This window comes from Aethalodelphis obliquidens, unplaced genomic scaffold (assembly GCF_003676395.1).
Source record: "Aethalodelphis obliquidens isolate GAN/ISIS:26980383/991018 unplaced genomic scaffold, ASM367639v1 scaffold1, whole genome shotgun sequence".
Taxonomy (NCBI): Eukaryota; Metazoa; Chordata; class Mammalia; order Artiodactyla; family Delphinidae; genus Aethalodelphis; species Aethalodelphis obliquidens.
The window spans coordinates 12,414,645-12,434,320 of record NW_020837945.1 but is presented as its reverse complement, the minus strand read 5'-3'; the positions used below and the strand labels follow the sequence as shown (position 1 = coordinate 12,434,320).

Below are 19,676 nucleotides of genomic sequence, written 5' to 3'. Positions count from 1 at the left end.
CCAGAAATATCCCCTGTTACCATCTTGGTGATTCTCCTTACAGTGTTTTAAAATTTTCGCTTATTTGCAGGTTAAACTTTAATATTTAGGTCTGATTGTACCATATGCTTGTTTTCATTTTCTGGACTCTTAACCATAGGAGGTATTCCATTCGCCCTTAGAGACAGCTGGTGAGAACAGTTCACATTTATGTGGGCTTTGACTTCCGCAGTTGCTTCATACAAACCTCACAGAGAGACAGTGAAAAAGATGTTCCTCGTGCTACGCAGGAGGGACACAGAGTCTCAGTGAGTTGAGCAGATACCAGGTGCTGGGCAAACAGCAGAGAAACTCCCATGCCCTCCAGGAGCTCTCATCCAATGAGAGATCCAGGCACCAAAGCAGCTAACCTAACGCAACACAATGCACCGTAAGCAGCACGACTGCCCACCGCAGACCCCAGCTCCGTGCAGCAGCCCTGTCCGTGGGGCATCCCCCTTTGTGCTCTGGAAGCCATTGCCCTTGCCCCTTAGGCTTGGGGTGGTAGCATCTCACTGCTGTTCCTTGCCCCGGGGTCCTGCACCATCCTTCGAGGTGTTCACATCCCATCCACACCTTTGTAAAGTCTCTTTATCAAGCTTGCTTTACATTGTCCGATTTGAGCGCTGGGTGGCCTGCCGGAACCCTGATGATACCCGCTGCTCACGTTACTATTCTTTACTCTTCACAAAGACGTACTTGATGCTCAGGCACTTAAAACATTTCATTCTATCTTCATTGGCTGCTTGACTTGCTCTGTTTACTTTTCTTTCATTCATAAGAATGCACCAGATTAGGTCCAGCAAGATGCCTTCTTTAGACTGGAGTATTCAGAAGCAGTCAGAAAAAAGATGGATCTATTCCAAGCCAGAGCGAGTTGCAGAGAACTGACCCAGGGACCAAAAGGAGGCTGACAGCTTCCTGAAGCCCCTCCAGGCAGCTTTTCTCAGCACAGATTTGAACTCACGGATCACACCCTGCCCCCTCCCCACACACACAGAGCAAACACATTCTAAAGCCAGATATATGGGATGTTTGCATTCCCTGGCGTCCATGCCAGTCCACTAATTCACTCATTAAGTGTATCATTGTTGGGTGTCTGCTATGTGCCCAACACTCCAGTGATCATGGAACTGGACTTAGCAAAATAAATCAGAACCTTCATGAATATATTCAGATCAAGTGCTTTTATAATAATGTTCCTCACCATTTGTTGAGATATACATATTACATACATTTAGATATATCAGAAAAAATATATACTATATATTCACACATACACACATACATATATACATATATGTTTATAGGGTCCATATATTTTTATATGTGTGAATATATAATATACACATATTACATAAACAAATATATAATTTATATATTGTATATATGTGTGTGTGCATATATGTGTGTGTGTATGTGTATTTATTTAATTTAATTGTCCTTTCTTCAAGATCATTGTCTTTCCAGCTTTGTGGTGTTTACCACAGATCCTTCCTTTCTTTTTTTTTCTTCCTTTTTTTTGGTTTAGCCATACCGTGCTGCTTATGGGATCTTAGTTCCCCAATCAGGGATTGAACCCACGCCCTCAACGGTGAAGGTGCAGAGTCCTAACCACTGGACCTCCAGGGAATTTCCAAACAGATCCTTCCTTTCAACTGGACTCTTTCACGGATCTCTAGTTAACATAAGAGATGGAGTTGGACGGCTTCCCTGGTGGCGCAGTGGTTGGGAGTCCACCTGCCGATGCAGGGGACACGGGTTCGTGCCCCGGTCCGGGAAGATTCCCACATGCCGCAGAGCGGCTGGGCCCGTGAGCCACGGCCGCTGAGCCTGCGCGTCCGGAGCCTGTGCTCCGCAACGGGAGAGGCCACAACAGTGAGAGAGGCCCGCGTACCGCAAAAAAAGAAAAAAAAAAAAGATTTCCTGCAGAAGTGACAGGGTTGAAGCTGCAGCTGCAGCGGGGAACTGAGGAGGGATGATTCTAGGACCGAGCATCAGACCTCGGAGGAGGGAGCCGGGGCTTCTGGCCGGGCTGCCTAGAGGATGTCGCAGGGAGACTGAGAGCAGCATGTGGGGGAAGAGCAAGCTCAGGCTGCTTCACTTGGGTGTTGGTGGGGGAGGGGAACATGATGAATGTCGCGTGAGGAGTGAGAGGTTCCTGAGGGAACAGCGAAGGCGATCCATCATGGGAGCTGGAAGCGGTCGGGTCCTCAGTTTTCTGATGGTCCAGGTGGACGTGGGCCCAGATGGCGTGTGCAGGTGCAAGGAGAGAGCCCAGGCTGAGGAAGGACCTCCTGTGGGGCGAGCAGGCCTGCAGGGGTCTCTGGGATGGAGCAGTCAGACAGATGGGGGGGAAGGGCACCAGGCAGCCAAGGTCAGGGAGGAAGCCTCCAGCAAGAGTGTTCAGGCACCCGAGTTCCGGAGATGGGCGAGGATTAGGGCCGCCACATCTCTCTGCTAGGACAGTAGTAGGTCCCTGTGATCTGAGGGAAGGGACCCTTGTCAGGGTGTGTGGAGGGCAGAGGCACATTGAGGAATGGCTGGGACGTGGGTGGAGGAGGACACAGCGGAGGTGGCCGGCATGGAGGACCTTTGCAGAATCCTGACTGTGAAGGAAGGCAGTAAGGCTGGAGACAGTTTCCGGGATTGGACTGCAGGGGTTTTGTTTTTACAGGGTAGAGGAGTTTGTCATCTGTAAGACATGAACAGACAGCACAAGAAAAGTCCTGTGAGGGGACTTCCCTGGCGCTCCAGTGGTTAGGACTCCACGCTTTCACTGCCACGGCCCGGGTTCAGTCCCTGGTGGGGGAACTAAGATCCCGCAAGCTACGTGGTGTAGCCAAGAAAAGAAAAGTCCTGGGACTGGGGGCCCCTGTGCTCTCCCTGAGATCAGCTTCATAGCATCCGCCCTCGGGCTCTGCGGGCACGCACATCCCACGGGCATCTCAGGATCTGAAAACTTTCTTGAATGGTCCTTCCCCTTTGAAAGGCAGAATAGTTTTTTATTTTGTTTTGTTTTATTTTAATGAATTTACTATCTCGTCCTCCAAACTGCCTACTGCTACTGATCTCCCCTGTCCACGGCAGTGGCACCGCCATCTCCTCTGTCCCCAGGCTGAAGGTCTGACTCATCCTCAGTGGGGCCCTCACCACCCCCCCCCCACTGGAGACCTGAAGAGTGGAGCTCAGAGGTTAAAAGGTTAAACCTGCAGACTTGGGGGCCTTTCCTGGGTGTTCACGTCCAGACCCTGCTGTCCTCATTCTTTAGCTGTATGCGGTTCCGTAACCTCTCACACATCTGTGTGCCCATTCACAAAATTGATATTTTATATATATATACACCCACACACTCTCTCTCTCTCTCTATGTGTATATATATATATATATATAAACATATGTAATATAAACAATCTATTAGATATCAACTAACCTATTAAAGATTATATAAGCAACTTATGATACATAATAATATATCCTATCCTATATATAGTCTCTCTAAAATATAAGATATTATAATAAACAACCTATCTCATGGGGTTGTTGAAACATTGTATCAGTTCACATACAAGTGCTGAGAGCAGAGCCTGGCAGAATGTTAGCTGTTATAGTGAGCTGAACTTCGCGAGGTGTCTAGAATTCTCTTCTTCTCCATTCCCTTCTCTTCAAACCCTTAACTCCTCCCAACGTGTATTATTAAAATTGCTTCCAAACTAGTCTCCCTGACTTTGGTTCCTTTTCTCTCCCAGGGCATCCCATACACTGTCCCCAGAGGAAGTAGCATCAAGGCATTTTTTTAGGCTCCCTGTTGCTTGCAGAATAAAGTTCAAAATCTTCAGCTCAGCGTTCAGAGGTAGCTTGGTCCTGCTCCATTTTGCTTTTCCGGCTCATCTACTGCATCTTCCTTGCCCATGCCCGCTATTCCAGCTCACGCTGAGCCCCTAGACTCCCACGAAGTGCTTCTGGCCCACTTGCCTTGGTGTTTCTACCTTTCTCTCTTTGCCTGCCTCCGTCCAATTCATGCTGCTTCTCCCATGACCAAGCCCCTCTGCTCCATAAAGCCTGTCTTGACCACTCCGGTCCCTAGCAACCTCTCCTGCCTCCAACCCCATCACCTCTTGTCTGGACCAATCACTGCTGACACTCACTCCATGTTTCACATTATTAGCCGTCAGGTTAATGTGGGTTTTGTCTCTCCAGCCCCATCCGACATCCTGCGAATGCAAGGCAGGCTTCTTCTGACTTGTTTTTCAGACGGTACCTAGCCCAGTGCCTTGTCCTCCGTACGTGTTCAATTAATATTTACTAATTGTGATGGCATCGTGCCAGGGTGCTGAAAACCACATCCTTGTGTTTATTCATCTATCCTTTTGTTCATTCATTCATTCGTTATTACTGGATTTCCACAGTGGACCAGGCTGTGGGAATTAGATAAAAAACAAGATAGAAATAGTTCCCGTCCTCATGGAGCTTATGCTCACACAGGGAGAAGGATTCTCAAAATTAACCAATAACTAAAGTATTTCAGAGAGGTAACGCTCGCAAAAGAAATACAAATCTTTATTCAGTGTTCTGCGTGCTTTGCCTCTTCTATATGCGAGGCCCGTTACCTGACTGGGGAGACAGGGGCAGTGCCCAGTGCAAGATGCAAATACAGGGCCCCTTGTTCAAAACTACATAAGGATTTCCGACCAGTGACAGCAGAGGGTTCGAGCAGTCTGATTAAAGTAAGCCCTTCCAGGCCTGCCTGTGTAGTATCGATACTTAGCCCATGCGGGGTGCTTTGATGAGACAGAAAATAATCAGAGAAACGATCTCCGTAAGATGTGAGATCCAGCTCAGTATCCTTATTTACAGAAAATAACAGTAGCGACATGGTGGCCATACATGGAATCCAACTAACGTGAAGTTCTTGATTCTTTCTTTTTGCCTCTCAGATTGCTTGTCTTACTCGGCTTTGCAAGTATTATCCAGGAGGTGTTACGGGAAGCAGAGATGCAAAATCCTCGTCAACAATCACCATTTCGGAAGCCCCTGTCTTCCGGGAGTGAAGAAATACCTCACCGTCACCTACGCATGTGGTAAGAATCCACCCTCCCCAAGCTGCTTGGAGACCCTGCCTCTTGGGGAGGTGGTGAGCATGTGAACAGGAGTTTTCCGGTAACAAACCATTGCATTCACTCTACCCTGAAACTGTGCTGTCATCCCAGATATTGGCGAGCCTTTTCTCCTATCCCTTAGCCTTGTTTATGACATTCGCCTCAGATAAGCGATCGAATTGTCTCTGGTCCACGTTTGTTTTAAAAGTGCTTTTAGCAATCAGATTGGCAGCAAGCGGGGTGGGCAGGAAAAGAACAAGCAAATGGGATAAAATGGATGTCACTGAGAAGAATGATTTTAAGCTGGGTTCTTAGGAGGCTCTGAAATTTATGGGTACGTCACACAAATTCACTCAGTATTGCTGGACTCCTAGCTGATCTTCCATCCCAGCCTTTAGGCTGTAAAATGACTAATTCTCTGTGCTGCCGACAGCCGCTTTATCGACATACCCCCGGGGTTAAACCAACAGATCAAATGCTTACCCCGCAGCCATTAAATATGTTACATGACAGCATCACTTTGTTTTCCTAGTGTCTTCAAATAATAACATGAAATTGCTCATTCATTTGATTCTAATTTTATAAAGCTGCCTTTAAAAATCAGGTGTTAATTACCCTCAGAGGGTGCCGTGGATTTCTGGTTTGTAATCCTGACATATGAACTGGTTTTTAGAGGTGTTTTTTGTTTTTGTTTTTTGTTTTTTGAAATAAGTATAGAAGCAAAGGGAAAGCAAAGAACATCATAACTGAAGAACCCCATACTTTTGCTCATGGAAACCCCTTTCCCCCTGCCAGATACCCCTAGCCTGTCTTTTTTTTTTTTTTTTGGTAAGAGCTTTATTGAACTATAAATCACAAACTATACAATTCACCCATTAATCATACAAATCGGTGATCTTAGTAGAGTCACAGAATTGTGCGACTCCCACCATAATTCATTTAAGAACATTCTCGTCACTCCCCCAAAGAAGCCCTGGACCCTTCAGCAGTCACTTCCCGACCCACCCCTCACCCTCCAGTCCCACCCAAAGCAACCACCCCTCTCTGTCTTTACTGATTTGCCTCTTCTGGACATTTCATATAAATGGAATCGGACAATACGTGGTTCTTTGTGACTGATTTCTTTACCTAGTATATGTTTTCAAGGTTCATCTATTTGGAGTACGCGTCAGTACTTCATTCTTTTTTATGGCCCGATAATATTTCGTGACATCCCCAGCCTTTTCTATCCCGAGCTCAAACCGTTGTCCTCTGCAAAATCAAAGCTGTAATAGTCACAGCACAGTGACTACAGGATTGTATTCCCAGAGTAACAGCACCCACACTCACATTCCAGGAAGCACGGTTTTATTTGCTTCCAGTCTGTATGCTGGCTCCCGTGTAAAGCAGCTCTGGGTAGCATGGAGCCCGTTCTGGCTGAGTTTCCCCAAGATACCAGACAGATCACTCTGAAGTTCTAGTGACTCCAGGCCTCTCCAGCTGAGCGTTGAGGGAAGGGCAGGACATTAACCTGCAAATAAGGGGATTTCCTGGTGCGCCTTCACAGGCGAGGCCAGAGCAGTTCCCAGCTGAGGCTGCTCTTCGCGAAGAGAAGGTGGACTTTCAGAGCCTGGGGGTCACGTGTTCCAGTCCAAGCTTCCTCTCCCTCATTCACTCGTTCGGCACACTGTGGGCGTGTTGTAGTTAAAAAAGAAAAGACGTTGTCCGTGTCCTCATGGAATTATCAGCTGGGGGAGAGAGATGGGCATTAAACAAATAACCAGAGAAATGTGTCGTTACCCACTGTGATAACTGATGCTTCTGAAAAGGACAGGATGCCGTGTGGAAGGATAACAGTGGAGGGGCCCTTTTAGCGGGTGGGAGGTGGGGGAACGGAGAAGTTTTCCAAAGAGAACTTTCCTCTGGGGCGAATTTGCCCCGTCCTCTGAGGGGTGGGCAGGCGTGAGCTGGCAGGTGCTGAGTGGGGGAGACGAGGGCAGTGGGTGAGGTGGAAGGTGGATGAGGTGGCACGGGAGGGGCCGGGACCAGATCCCACAGGGTCCTGGGAGGAGGTGCCACTGGAGAGTTTTAAGTAAGGGAGTCATTTGGTGATGATTAGACCCTTAGAGGACCACTCCGGCTGTAGGGTGGAGGGTGGGCTAGAGCGGGATGGAAGCAGAGACCAGTCAGACAGCGGCAGGCAATGACTCGGACCCGAATGGCGCTAGAGGACGTGGTCAAAACTGGGTGGATTGAGAGGTTTGGGAAAGTAGGAAGACATTCGAGACGCTGGAGAGACCTGGCCTATTTGGGCAAGATTGGGGTCCAGAGAAGGTGATGAGGGCGGGAAAGATTTGTCCCTTGTCCCAACGGGGTGGGGCAGAGGCTCTGGGAATGGATGGAGGGAGGGCTTGGGGTTCCAACCGCGTGGCCCTTGTCTTCCCAACCTTCTCAAGATAAGTGCGAGCTGAGGTGGTTCGCTGTGAGGACTTGGGGGAGGAGAAAGGGGTTTGAGGAGATGGGAGAAGGTCTGAAGTAAGGGCCATGGGGTCAGGCTGACTTCGGAAAGGGCGGTGGTGATGGAGCTGGGTGTGTTGAGAGCCCAGGGGGTTAGCGGTCAGCGTTCTGGGGGACCCTGGTCTGCCCGGTGGTGGGTTCCTCCCTCAGGGCCAGCTGCTTGAGGGCCGGCACGGAGCAGAGGCCTGCTCCAGCCTCACTGGGCAACGGGGAAGGGTCTGGACGAGGTCGAAGGATGGCAGAGGGAGGCAGCCAAGTGAGTCCGCTTGAGGGTGGGAAGCCAAGGTCAGAGAGGGGGCTTTGCATCTTGGTTTCGGACGTGGGACCGTGGACAGTGGCCCCCTGTCGTCAGTGTGGTTCCCCCGGAGTTATCCCAAAGGGAGGTGGTGACCCTCAGCCTGAGGCCACTTAATGTTCCCAGCCCAGCCCCGACTGTCCAAGCAGACACCTTCTAAGGCGACTTCTAACCACCTTCTGAGTGGTTGACTTTTTTTTTCTTTTTTAAGTGGTTGACATTTAAAATTATTTCTCCCCCCGACAGATGGCCCTTCACTGTGAAACCTGAATCATGAAAACATGATTTGCAATGTCTGCATATTTTGTAGATTATCAAATGGGCATGAAAAGTTTTACATTTTAAAAACATGAGTTCTACTGATGTGGGAGTTGATACAAAAACAGAGGATGTCGGGAATTAATTTCTAAGAGAATCTGTCTTACTTGGGACTCTCTGGATATGAATGAAGAAACCAAGTTGAGCTGGTTTAAGCCGAAAGGGGGTTGAGGTTGGGGAGGTTCCCTGAGGCTAGAAGGCCGTCTCCAGAAGCCAGGGCCGGAAAGCAAGGCCTCAGGGTGGGCCCAGCTGGAGACTTCACGGCGATGGCAGCCGTCCCTCACCTCCGCCTCTCTCTCTCTCTCTCTCCCTCCCTCTCTCCCTCTCTCTCCTCCCTCCCTCTCTCCCTCTCTCTCTCTCTGTCTCTCTCTGTCTCTCGCTCTCTGTCTCTCTCTCCCTCCCTCTCTCTCTTTCTCTCTCTCTGTCTCTCTCTGTCTGTCTGTCTCTCTCCTCCCTCCCTCTCTCTGTCTCTCTCTCCCTCCCTCTCTCCCTCTCTCTCTCTCTGTCTCTCTGTCTCTCTCTGTCTCTCGCTCTCTGTCTCTCCGTCCCTCTCTCTGTCTCTCTCTCTGTCTCTCTCTGTCTCTGTCTCTCTCTCTCTCTCTCTCTCTCCCCTCTGCAGACAGCCCTCTGACCCTGGGCTGGATGCCATACAGCTATCCCCACAGCCCGAGTGATTCTTCTGTTAGATTTTTATGTTCGAACAACATGAAGACTGGCAATCTGGCAACTTAATTCCAAATTTCTAACAGAGACCTATTTAATTGGCTGGACTGGGGTCCAGTAGCCCCCTCCTTTGATCTGCCTTGGCCAGAGACCATGTGATGTGATTATAAACATGGCTGCTAGAGAGGAGCCCAGCCAACCCCCTACTCAAATCAGGATGCTCTTACCTAAGAGGCTCATGGAAGATCCACCCCTATAGACATCTGTTCCACTACCTGGCTTCTGACCGCAGTGTCCAACCGGCTTCGCTATTCAGTCCAGCAATCTGTCTGCGCCCACCCAGGAAATACCCCGCCCCTTGGGTTGGGGAGAGGTTGCCTCAGTGCTGTGAGCAATGTGGTCCCTGCCCTCATGAGCTATAGGATGGAATGTGGTGATTCCAGGCTCTGGTGACTTGGGGGACCAGGAGGGCTTCCCAGGGGAGTGGCGTCTGAGGCAAGTGAGACCAGGCGTGTAAGGAGTCAGCAAGGTGACGGGCAGGCAAAGGCTGGGAAGTGAGCACAGGAGCAGGACCGAGGGACCTTGGGGGATGGGCGACTAAGGATTGGCTTGTACCTAAGGGCAGCAGGGAGCCCTTGGAGGGTGTTCTCCGGGGACATAAGTAATTTGCATTTTGATAGGAACACCCCTCCCTATTTTATAGCTTCCTTTAATCCTGCCTTCCCCTCCCTCATTGCTCTAGGCTACATGGAGAATTTCAGCGTCTTGGTGTACCCTCGGGGGAATGATTCAGGCTGTGGGCCTTTTGCCTTTTGAACTGTAGGCGGTGCATCGGAGAGCGGAGCAATCAGTCTTTGACTGGGCTGGGAGATGCATCGCTGGAGCTCCCTTCTTTAATGCATGGCTAGACGAGGTCCTCGCTCTCAATTTTTATCCAGGTTTTATTATTAGCCACATCTCTTGGACAGGATAGGTTTCAGACTTTCCTCCTATTAGGAGGAGGCAGACCTGGAGAACGGCCTGCTCTCCCCTCACCCCGACGGGGAGGGCTTCTCCCTGGGTCCACAGCCACTGGTCCTTGAGGGTCACCAAGACAGAGGCACAGCCAGCATCCCCGCCCTGACAGCCAGCATCCCCGCCCTGACAGTTCCTGAGAGGGACAGGAAACACATGGACCTCAGCCGGGGGCCTGCAGCTCCTCCCAGGAGATGGGTGCCAGGATTTGGGGGCAGGAGGGATGGTGGTACTGTAACCGAAAGTGGGGTCCAGCTGCTCGCTGCTTAAAAGCCAATAAAGAGGCAAAGTTGGTGGAAAGGAAAGTTTGCTTTATTTTGGATGTCAGCAATGGGGGTGGGGCGGACTCCTGTCCAAAGGCCGACTGCCCCTACAAATGACAATCATGGGCCAAGGGCTTTCATAGACGGAGGGAGAGGGCTACGTGCAGAAACAGCACAGTCAGCTCTGACGGTCATCTTGAAATTGGTCATCGGTGGTCTGACCAGCGTCATCTTGATTGTTTTAAGTACAGTTACTCTTCAGTTCCAGGGTCGGTGTGTTCCCATTTCCTTGAGGCCAATTCTTGGAATTGTGACACCTTACGTCATGCCTACAGTCTGGTCAACACGTAGTTAACTTCTCTCGCCTGGCGGGGGTTTCAGTATCTGTAAGACAGCTCACAGATATGGCTCAGAATATCATCTATAGCCCTTGAGAAGGAACTAATGGTCCTTGACTATGCTTAATGACTAAACTATTATTATTTGGTCTCCTTTGACTGTTTTCCTTTCTTTCTGCATTTTCTCACTTCTCTGATTAAACTTATTCTTTGGCTAAAGTTTTTCCACAGGCAAAAGGCAGGCAGAGGACATAGGGGAGAAAGACCGTAAGGTCCTGCTCTGTTTCAGGACCAGGGTTGTGTGTAAAAGGAATGGATGCCGGGATCTGGGGACAAGAGGGATGGTGGTACCAGAATTTGGGGTACCCCCTTCTGTAGGTGCTAGGATTGGGGACAGGAGAAGTAGGTGCTGCAGGTTTGGGACAGGCGGGATGGGGGGAATGACGGGATTCAGAGGTGCTCATGCAATCTGGGTACCTATTGAGAGGGTAAGCAGAGATCTTTTTTGTCTCTGATGTGAAAAATTATGTGGGGCTCTAATTTCAACCTGTGGAGGCTTCTTTCTTAAAGTCTACCCGGATCCAGGCTTGACACAGATTTACTCAGGAAAAAAAAATTCAGGAAGGGGGCCTGCCTAAATTTAGCGAACCACTGGAGCCCATTAGAATCATCATCTCTGGTTCCACCTAAGAGGCTTGAGGGGGACTATCTGAGTGGGAATTGCTTTGCCATCTTTATAATCCTTTAAAACAATCCTGTATCGGGTTCCCAAAGGCTGAACGTCCCAGCATCACAGAAAAGAGTAAGGGCATATGTGAGTGAGACCAGGAGTTGAAGCTTCGCCCTTTGCTAGGTGAATGGTTCATCTCTGAGCCTCAGTTTTCCCATCTGCGGGAATGGGAATGACACGCATCTTCACGGGGTCACTAAGAGGACTGCACAAGAGGCACTGTTTAAACGCTGAGCACCGGGTTCGGCACGTGGTGGGAGCTCCATGAAAGGGGTTTGCTGGCATTTTCACAAAAGGACCTCAAGTGGAGAGGGACGGGTTTAGGGGTGGTAGTAAATGACACGCAGCCCCTGTTCTCATTCAGAATCAGTTTGAAACAGGAGATGCGAGAATCTGACAGGTGTGTTGACACCTGTTGTTACCTTAAAGATCCTAAGAGATTCTCCCAGTACGAGAGCCATTTTCACATAGTAAATCAGCAAGTTCCCTGACGTGAGCCTACGGCAGACACAGGCGATTTAATGTTTTATTCTGCAAAGCTCATTCCTCCCAAGCAATTCCTCCTCGCGCTGGAAAGCCTCTGGCATTTGTAGGGAGCCCAGCCCTCCTGCGGCTGTATCTCGACTACAGGCCAAGAGGCAGACGTGGGAAAGAAACACCACCCCTGCAGAGAGCACTTAACTCCTGCCGAGGAATCAGGGCGCAGAAGTGATGGAGAGGTTGTTCATCAGAAAGCATCCGGGGCAGCACAGCCCAGCTGTCTGGGGCACCGCCGGCGTCCCAGGATCAGCAGTGTGCCTGCCCCTTGGTCGGCCAAGGAGCATTCCCGGGGGGAGGGGTGGACAGCTTACGCCGCCTCTGTCCCCATCACTGTGCCGCCCTGGAAAGTGACCCTCGCTGCTGACGGTCACAAAGGCGCCAGGGCCTCCTGCACGTGGAAAATTCACAATTTAGGAACGTCCTCTGGTTGTTGATCCTGGGACATCCCCAAAAGACTTTTGTTAAGCACTTTGAGAAAGGAAATGAGGTTTTCTTGCTGCTGAAGATGGCTTACCAGCTCTTTTCCAAAAAATCAGTGCAGTTGAACTTGCCCGGTTTGTATTGGCTTCACTTCTATTTCCTGTTGCCACTTCTCCCAGATACCAGCTGAGCCGAAGAACAAACAAAAATAATTTTCTGTAGCGAAAACATTTGGTTTCCTCTCCCTCCTCCCAGCTGGCTGCAGTGCACTGGCTCTTCAGAATTCTTGCTTTGCCCCCCTGCTCAGCTCCTGCTACCGTCTTGTCCGCTTTGCCTGGGGGGTCTTGAGATCCGGATGGTTTATTCTTAAGGTCAGTTTGGAAGAATCTTTAACCATCTTCCAAGGGAGTCTGTTTCACGGCCCTCTCTCTTCATCCTCCTGTCATCCTTTCTTATAATACTGAGAGCTGCATTCTAGCACAGAGACTTCGAATTCTCTCAGGGTTATTAAGGAAGGAGTGAGTTAGAGAGGGTGAACAGAAAGTGGAATCGCAGCCGGGAGAGGTCGGTGATGAGTTTTGAGTTGGTCCCATTCATTTTGTTTCACTGTGTCTCAGGGAAGTTGATGTTCAGAGTGAACAGCGTTATTGAGGTGTGATTTACATACCTTAAAATTCACCCGTTGTAAGTAAAAATGATCCAGTGATTTCTGGTAGATTTACAGAGCCGTGCAGCCTTCACCACACTCCAATTTTAAAATATTTCCAAGATCCCCAAAGTTCTCTCACGCCCATTTGCGGTCAGTCCCCATCCCCACTCCTGTCCTCGGCAACCACGAATTTACTTTCTGTCTCTTTTTCTGGAGATTTCATAGGAATGGAATCATACCATATGTGGTCTTCTGTGTCTGGCTTCTTTCACTGAGCATAATGTTTTTGAAGTTCATCCGTGTCGTAGCAAGTGTCAGTGCAGTCGGTCTTCTGTATCTGGGGGTTGCACATCTGTGGATTCAACCAACCACAGACTGAAAATATTCGGAAAAAAATTCCAGAATGTTGTAAAAAGCACAACTTGAATTTCCTGCACACTGACAACTATTTACATAGCATTTACACTGTATTTACAACTATTTACATAACATTTACAGTATATTAGGTATTGTAAGGAATCTAGAGATGATTTAAAGTACACGGGAGGATGTGCATAGGTTACATGCAAATCATATGCTATGTGTATTAGGGACTTGAGTGTCTGTGGATTTTGGTATCCAAGATGGGTCCTGGAACCAATCCCCCAAGGATACCGAAAGATGATTATACTTCATTCCTTGTTATTGCTAAATATCATTCAATTGGATAGATATGCCATATCTTGTTTATTTGTTCTCTATGTTGTTTTTTTTTAAATACTGCAAGATAGGCCTAAAGTTTAACCTTTCTGGGACATTTGATGATCACATGGGTACCGTTGGTGTATGTATGTGAGTGTATTGGACAAGCAGAGTGATTTATGTACTGATTTGAAACTTGATCTCTTTTTGTCTTATCTACATTGCATTTTAAAGTTGTATTATGTGTACAAAGTATTTAAAATATTTCTTTTTGGTTTTTAGTTCCCAAGAATATACTCACAGCGATCGATCCATCCGTTGCTAATCTAAAACCTTCTGTGAAACAGAAAGACGGTGACTATGGTAAGGTTTATGGCTTACTCGCAGCATTTCTCTTTAAGTGAAGGTGAACAGCCCCATGTGACCGCAGGTGGGTGCACGCTGGTTGGGATGGAAGGTGTGTGAGCTGCCAGCTCTGAGGATGGCAGTGCTGTGGCGGATGGTTGCAAACGGTGGCCAGCATTTTGTGCTTTAAATTATAAGTAGGATAAATCCCCCTTCCATTCCCTCTCTTATTTCCTAAAAGAAAAGTCACCTTGAAAAGAGATCTGCTCCGAAATAAATCTGGGGTTCCTGGATTATCCGACGAGCTTGTTGGAAAGAGGATCACACAGGGCAGCGGTCCCCAACCTTTTTTTGGCAGCTGGGACCAATTTCGTGGAAGACAATTTTTCCACAGACCGGGGCTTGTGGGGTGGGGGGGGATGGTTTCGGGATGATTCAAGCGCATTGCATTTATTGTGCACTTTATTTCTATTATTATTACATTGTAATATATAATACAGTAAGTGTACAACTCACCATAGTGCTGACAGGAGGTGGAGCTCAGGCGGTAATGCAGACGATGGGGAGCGGCTGTAAATATAGATGAAGCTTCGCTTGCTCACCTCCGCCCACCACCTGCTGTGCCGTCCAGTTCCTAACAGGCCACAGACTGATACCAGTCTGTGGCCCGGGGGACGGGGACCTCTGCCATAGGGAGCCTGGGTGGGCCACACCCAGGCTGGACCTGTGTGCCTCTATCCACAGGTGCCCTTCTTCCTGAGGTTTTCACCGGCCTTTTGCAAATAAGGGGATGAACGTTTTGGTCTTCTTATCAAATCTAGAATGGAGTTCAGACCCAGACCCTTGGGGCTCTTGATAGAAATTACAGAGGCCCCCCCGCAAGACAATCTGTATAAGATATTGCACTTTGCAGGTTGAGAATTGGTCTTGTGTTACTTTGATTACATTTATGAAATTTTTCCCCCCTAAGAATAAAACTAAAGTGTGCTTGTTATGGAGCACACAGGAAAGCACCAAGAAATAGAACTCACCCTTAGTCTCAAAGCTTAGAGATAACTATTGTTAGTATCCTATGTTCTTCTAGTTCCAGCCCTCCAGCTCTCCACCAGGCTCTGCTTCTCCCAGCCTCTCCCAGCCCTTCTAAGAGGGCCTTCTAAGAGGGCTCCCACCCAGCCTTCTAAGAGGGCTCCCACCCAGATCCCATGAATATCCTGGTCCCCCTGGAGTGGAGGCCTGAGAGCCGTGTCTGACATTCCCAGGGGTCCCCAGGGCCCTTAGGCTACCCCATCAGGGGCTCCCTAAGCTCCATCGCAGCAGCTTCACCAGGCATCCGAAGCCAGAGCTGCCCTGTATTCTGCTTCATTTCCAAAAACGTAGCCCAACACAACCTCCCTCCATAATTCCAGGCCTTCTTATCTGTGGTGAACAGAGCAGACAGCAGCTCTGTGGTTAAGTGGGACATTATTAAATCTCCCAGAGGCATGATGAGTGCCATTGCCTTAAAATGGGAAAATAAACGTGTTCCCTTCTGCGGTAGAGTAGATGAGTGAAGTTGGAACCAACACATTTTAGAATTTCTGAATCCCTTTTATCACTTAATATTTTCAGAGACTGCTTACTAAATGCTCTTCCTGGCTTAGTCTTCCCTAATTTTGTCAGAGGCCCACTTATTGGATCTCTATGACTTTTTATTTATTATGGCAGTCCTGGATTAGGAAAAAATGCATACTGTGAACAGTTGTGATTAATCGGTCTTGCATTTTTTACGAAACAGGTATAAACTTTGACCCAAGGAAACCAAGAGTTCTGAGGAAAGATGGAGCTATTGTCAGCCACTCCCTGGCAGCATTTGCTTACCTTCGAGGTAGGTCAGTGAATTAATAACGGATTTACTGAATTCTTACTCACAAATGCTCTGTTTAATTACAACACTTGGTTGGCTAAAGAAAAAGGACTTTAAGTTTGACACAGCAACTGCAATCTTCTACAATCCAGAAACACAGAGGCCTGAATTTAGGTATGCTTGCCACTGGCAACCAACGAGAGAACCACACAGGGAAGTAGCAAAGGCTAAAGTCACACTATGTAGCAGTTGGGCTCCATGGGAATTTTCCACTTTGCAAAGTAGGAAGCTGAGGAATGCATTTTCCAGCTGTAAAATTTGGGAAGGGCATAGGATTATTGAATTCCACCCTTGGCTGGGAGAAAATTGGGCTGAAAGATGACTTGGTGAACAAAACAGGTCATGCTCTGTGAAAGGAGAGCCCCTTTCTGAGTCACCAGCGTTACTTCTCACGGTTCCAAGGTTTCCCTTGATAATCTTCCCCTTCAGGATCAGTCAGACTCAGCCCTCCTTAATGAGCAGAGCCCCAATTGCTCAGGTGCATGCTACCTTTCCTCACCAGCCTCACTGCTCACCTCTGGAGAGACCGTATTTTGGAATGTCAACTCTGCAAGTTTCGACAATGCCTGCCTGACTCTGTTCAGAGAGCCAGAACCTCAGAAGACTTTTGTAAAATACATGGTAATACAATGCATGACGGCATTACTTACTCAAGGCCTGCCAGAGCTGGGGCTGTTTGGAGTAAGCCTTCCTCAGAAGAAAATAAAGGCTTAAGGAAACATCTCAACACAGGAGATAGAACAGTCTTGGGACCTCCTTACCAATATCCTCCCTGTGTGGGGGTTGTGTGGTTGTTGAGAATCTTCTCTTTTCTAACCACCCTTCCATTTCTGTTTCTTGCTGTTCCGGACAATTGTCATAGTTAAGAGATGTAAGGATTTTTATTGTTGAAAATATCACATATTTTCAAAGTCCCCGGAGAGCCCCTTGGAGGAAAGACATCATGAAAATCCTTCACTCAGAGGAGCAACTAGGAGGCTGCTTATGTGATGCGGCCATTCTGGACCCTGTCAGTTCCTCTCAACAACTGTCTTGGTCAGCTCAGGCAACCATAACAAGATACCGTGGGCCCGGTGGCTTAAACAACAGAACTGTATTTTCTTCCAGGCTGGAAGGCCATGATCAAGGAGCTGGCAGGCTTGGTTTCTGGTGAGGGCTCTCTTCACAGCTTGTAAACAACTGTCTTCCCCCTATGTCTTCACACAGCAGGGAGGGAAAGAGAGAGAGAGAGAGAGCTCTAGGTGTCTCTCTTTTTTTTTTAAATTGAATTATAGTTGATTTACAATGTTGTGATAATTTCTGCTGTACAGCAAAGTGATTTAGTTCTACATATATATACATACTTTTTCATATTATTTTCCATTATGGTTTATCACAGTCTACTGAATATAGTTCCCTGTGCTATACAGTAGGACCTTGTTGTTTATCCATTCTATATATAATAGTTTGCATCTGCTAATCCTAAACTCCCAGTCCATCCCTCCCCCACCCTCCCTCACCCTTGGCAACTACAAGTCTGTTCTCTATGCCTATGAGTCTGTTGCTGTTTCATAGATATGTTCATTTATGTCATATTTTAGGTCCCCCTTGGTGTCTCTCCTTATAAGGACACTAATCCTGTTGGATCAGGGCCCCACCCGTATGACCCCATTGAACTGTAATTACCTCCTTATAGGTTCTATCTCTAAATATAATCATATTCATTCAACACATGAATCTGAGGGGGACACAATACAGTCCATAGTAGTGATCTTGAGAGAGGGATTCTTATCCCCTGTTCTGCACACAGGGAAGCTGAGGCTCAGAGGAGTTGAGCCAGGTGCCTAAGGACACCAGGTGGCTGCCAACAGGGCAGGATTCAGACTCAGCAGATATAAAACCTGCCCTCCAGCTTCTCCAAGAGAGATGCACGCCTTTCAGAATTTTGAAGGATGGAAACCTCATGACCTCGAGTGATCTAAGTTAGACTGCCTCCATCCCTGTCTAACCTTTTACGCACTCATCGCTCCCAGAAGTCATTGGAGAGATTTATCTGTTAAACACCCATCTCTCCACTAGACATTAACTATTTCAAGTACAGATGTTTGTCACCTTAGTCGTTGTCATATCCTACTGCCCGGGACAGAGCTGGCACAGAGTAGATGCACACTAAGATGGTCACTTAATAAGTGACCATATGAAGAGTCCTCCTTTGGTGTCATGAGCTGTCCTGCGCCTAATCATCTCCCTGTATTTGCTGTTTGTAGGTATTAAATTTTTAAGGAATGTAAGGACTTGGTGGGTTGTTACTTGGTTTTATAGAGGGATGTTTAGGCCGAAATTTCATGACAGAGAGAAAGAGGCTCTGGACGTGTGGTGTCAGGTGTTAGTGAAATGAAGTTGCTATAGGAGTTCATTTGTCAAATCACAGAGGCTCACCAAGTCTTAGGGAAACAGGGACATCTGCACTTGCTGGTGAATTTCCTGGGCATGTCACCCTCTGGGTGGTCACTCTAGAGGTCCCCAGCCCACCTCGTCTCCTCACGAGGCAGGCCAGCACACTGCAGCGAAGGGCAGGACGTCAGGCTGAGCTGTTTCAACACGAGCGTCACACGTGAGAGCGTCACCCTCATCGTCGTTAGAAAGCGGTGCCCCAGCCACCTCTCAGTAGCATCCTTACCCTTGTTGCAGGGATAGGATCTGAAGGCTGGACTGGGCTCCCTGGGCACCCACCAAAGGGAGGAGACCCTCCTACAGGAGGGGCCCCGACAGGAGCCACCAAGAGTGAGCTGGGAAGATTCTGGCAAAATCAGCTAAACAGACAGTAGATTGAGCAAATCCAGAAGGACGTTTCCCCAGGTCAGGCTGTAGGTAGCTTTGCTCTATTAGTGCAGCCAAGTTCACATGAAGGACCAGCAGACAAGAGCCCAGAGTCAAGGGGCCCGTCCTGGGATGCTGAGACAGAGAGGCTGCTGGAACGGACACGAGGATATCCAAGGGTCCCTGATGAATGATTCTGCTTTGGGCCATTTAAGTGGTCTGTGAGACATTTTCTTAGGAGTGTTAGAATTTACCCTCCTCTCAGTAATAGAGACCTACTCCTTGAATTCATTCTAGAATTTTGATCATGGGTCTGAAGAAACTCAGAGAGAATTTTTGATATTCGGGAAATGGAAAGAGGTGCCTGTGTGTGTGTGTGTGTGTGTGTGTGTGTGTGTGTGTTGGAGGCTTGCAGAAGGCAGTTCGCTGGCTCAGCCATTGTACCTCTGCAGGTGGTTCTGAAGGAGACTTAGTTAGACAGCCTGGCTCCGAACTTGATGTCCTCCATTCCACCTGGTTAGTGTTTTACTGTGTGCCCTCGTGGCCCAATATTTCAGCCCCGGCCTTGGGCTTGGGCCTGTGTGTGTCTTCGGCCTCTGGAAGCGCTCACTGTGGACTTGCGGGGTGCATGGGGTAACTGGGGCCATGGGTGAGAAAGCAGTGCTTCTCCTGAGTTGGGAGGGCGTCATTGTTTCATATGAAAGGAACTCCAGGCTATCAGGCAAACCCCCATTGAAATAGAAAGTATCATAACACATTCCAGAGTTGAAGTTACACGATCCCCTGTCAGGGAGGACGATGGGAAATCAGCGCCGCCTTGTCACATAGGTGTGGATTCTGAAGTGTTCCCACGGCCTCTAATCTTTGGTTCCATGACAGAAAGTTATTATCACATCCCTAAGTGCTGTCAGACCAGGCCCAATACTCTTTGTGCTTTCACCCGACGGTAGCAGGGCCCCAAGGGGTGGAACCCTCGCCCCAGCCTCTCGGTGTCTTATTTGGACACAAGTAAGTTTGAGCTGGAGCTTGTGTTGGCTCCAGACCAGGGATCTAAGGGTCAAGGGGCCTTAAAGGCCACGGGCCACCATGGTGAGATTCCCGAGGG

At 48.5% G+C, this 19,676-nt stretch overlaps 1 protein-coding gene across 4 annotated transcripts in view; it reads left to right on the top strand.

Annotated features, from left to right (window-relative positions):
- The window catches only part of EVA1C (eva-1 homolog C), an 84,604-nt gene that overhangs the window by 59,498 nt on the left and 5,430 nt on the right, over positions 1 to 19,676 (top strand). For 3 of the 4 annotated variants that reach the window (XM_027101279.1, XM_027101278.1, XM_027101289.1), the window contains 3 exons: positions 4,956 to 5,099; positions 13,807 to 13,887; positions 15,644 to 15,733. In XM_027101279.1, coding sequence (XP_026957080.1) covers positions 4,956 to 5,099; positions 13,807 to 13,887; positions 15,644 to 15,733 — 315 coding nt within the window. Of the gene's footprint in view, positions 1 to 4,955; positions 5,100 to 13,806; positions 13,888 to 15,643; positions 15,734 to 16,274; positions 17,070 to 19,676 lie in introns of those variants that run through there. The other variant, XM_027101283.1, reaches the window with a different exon arrangement.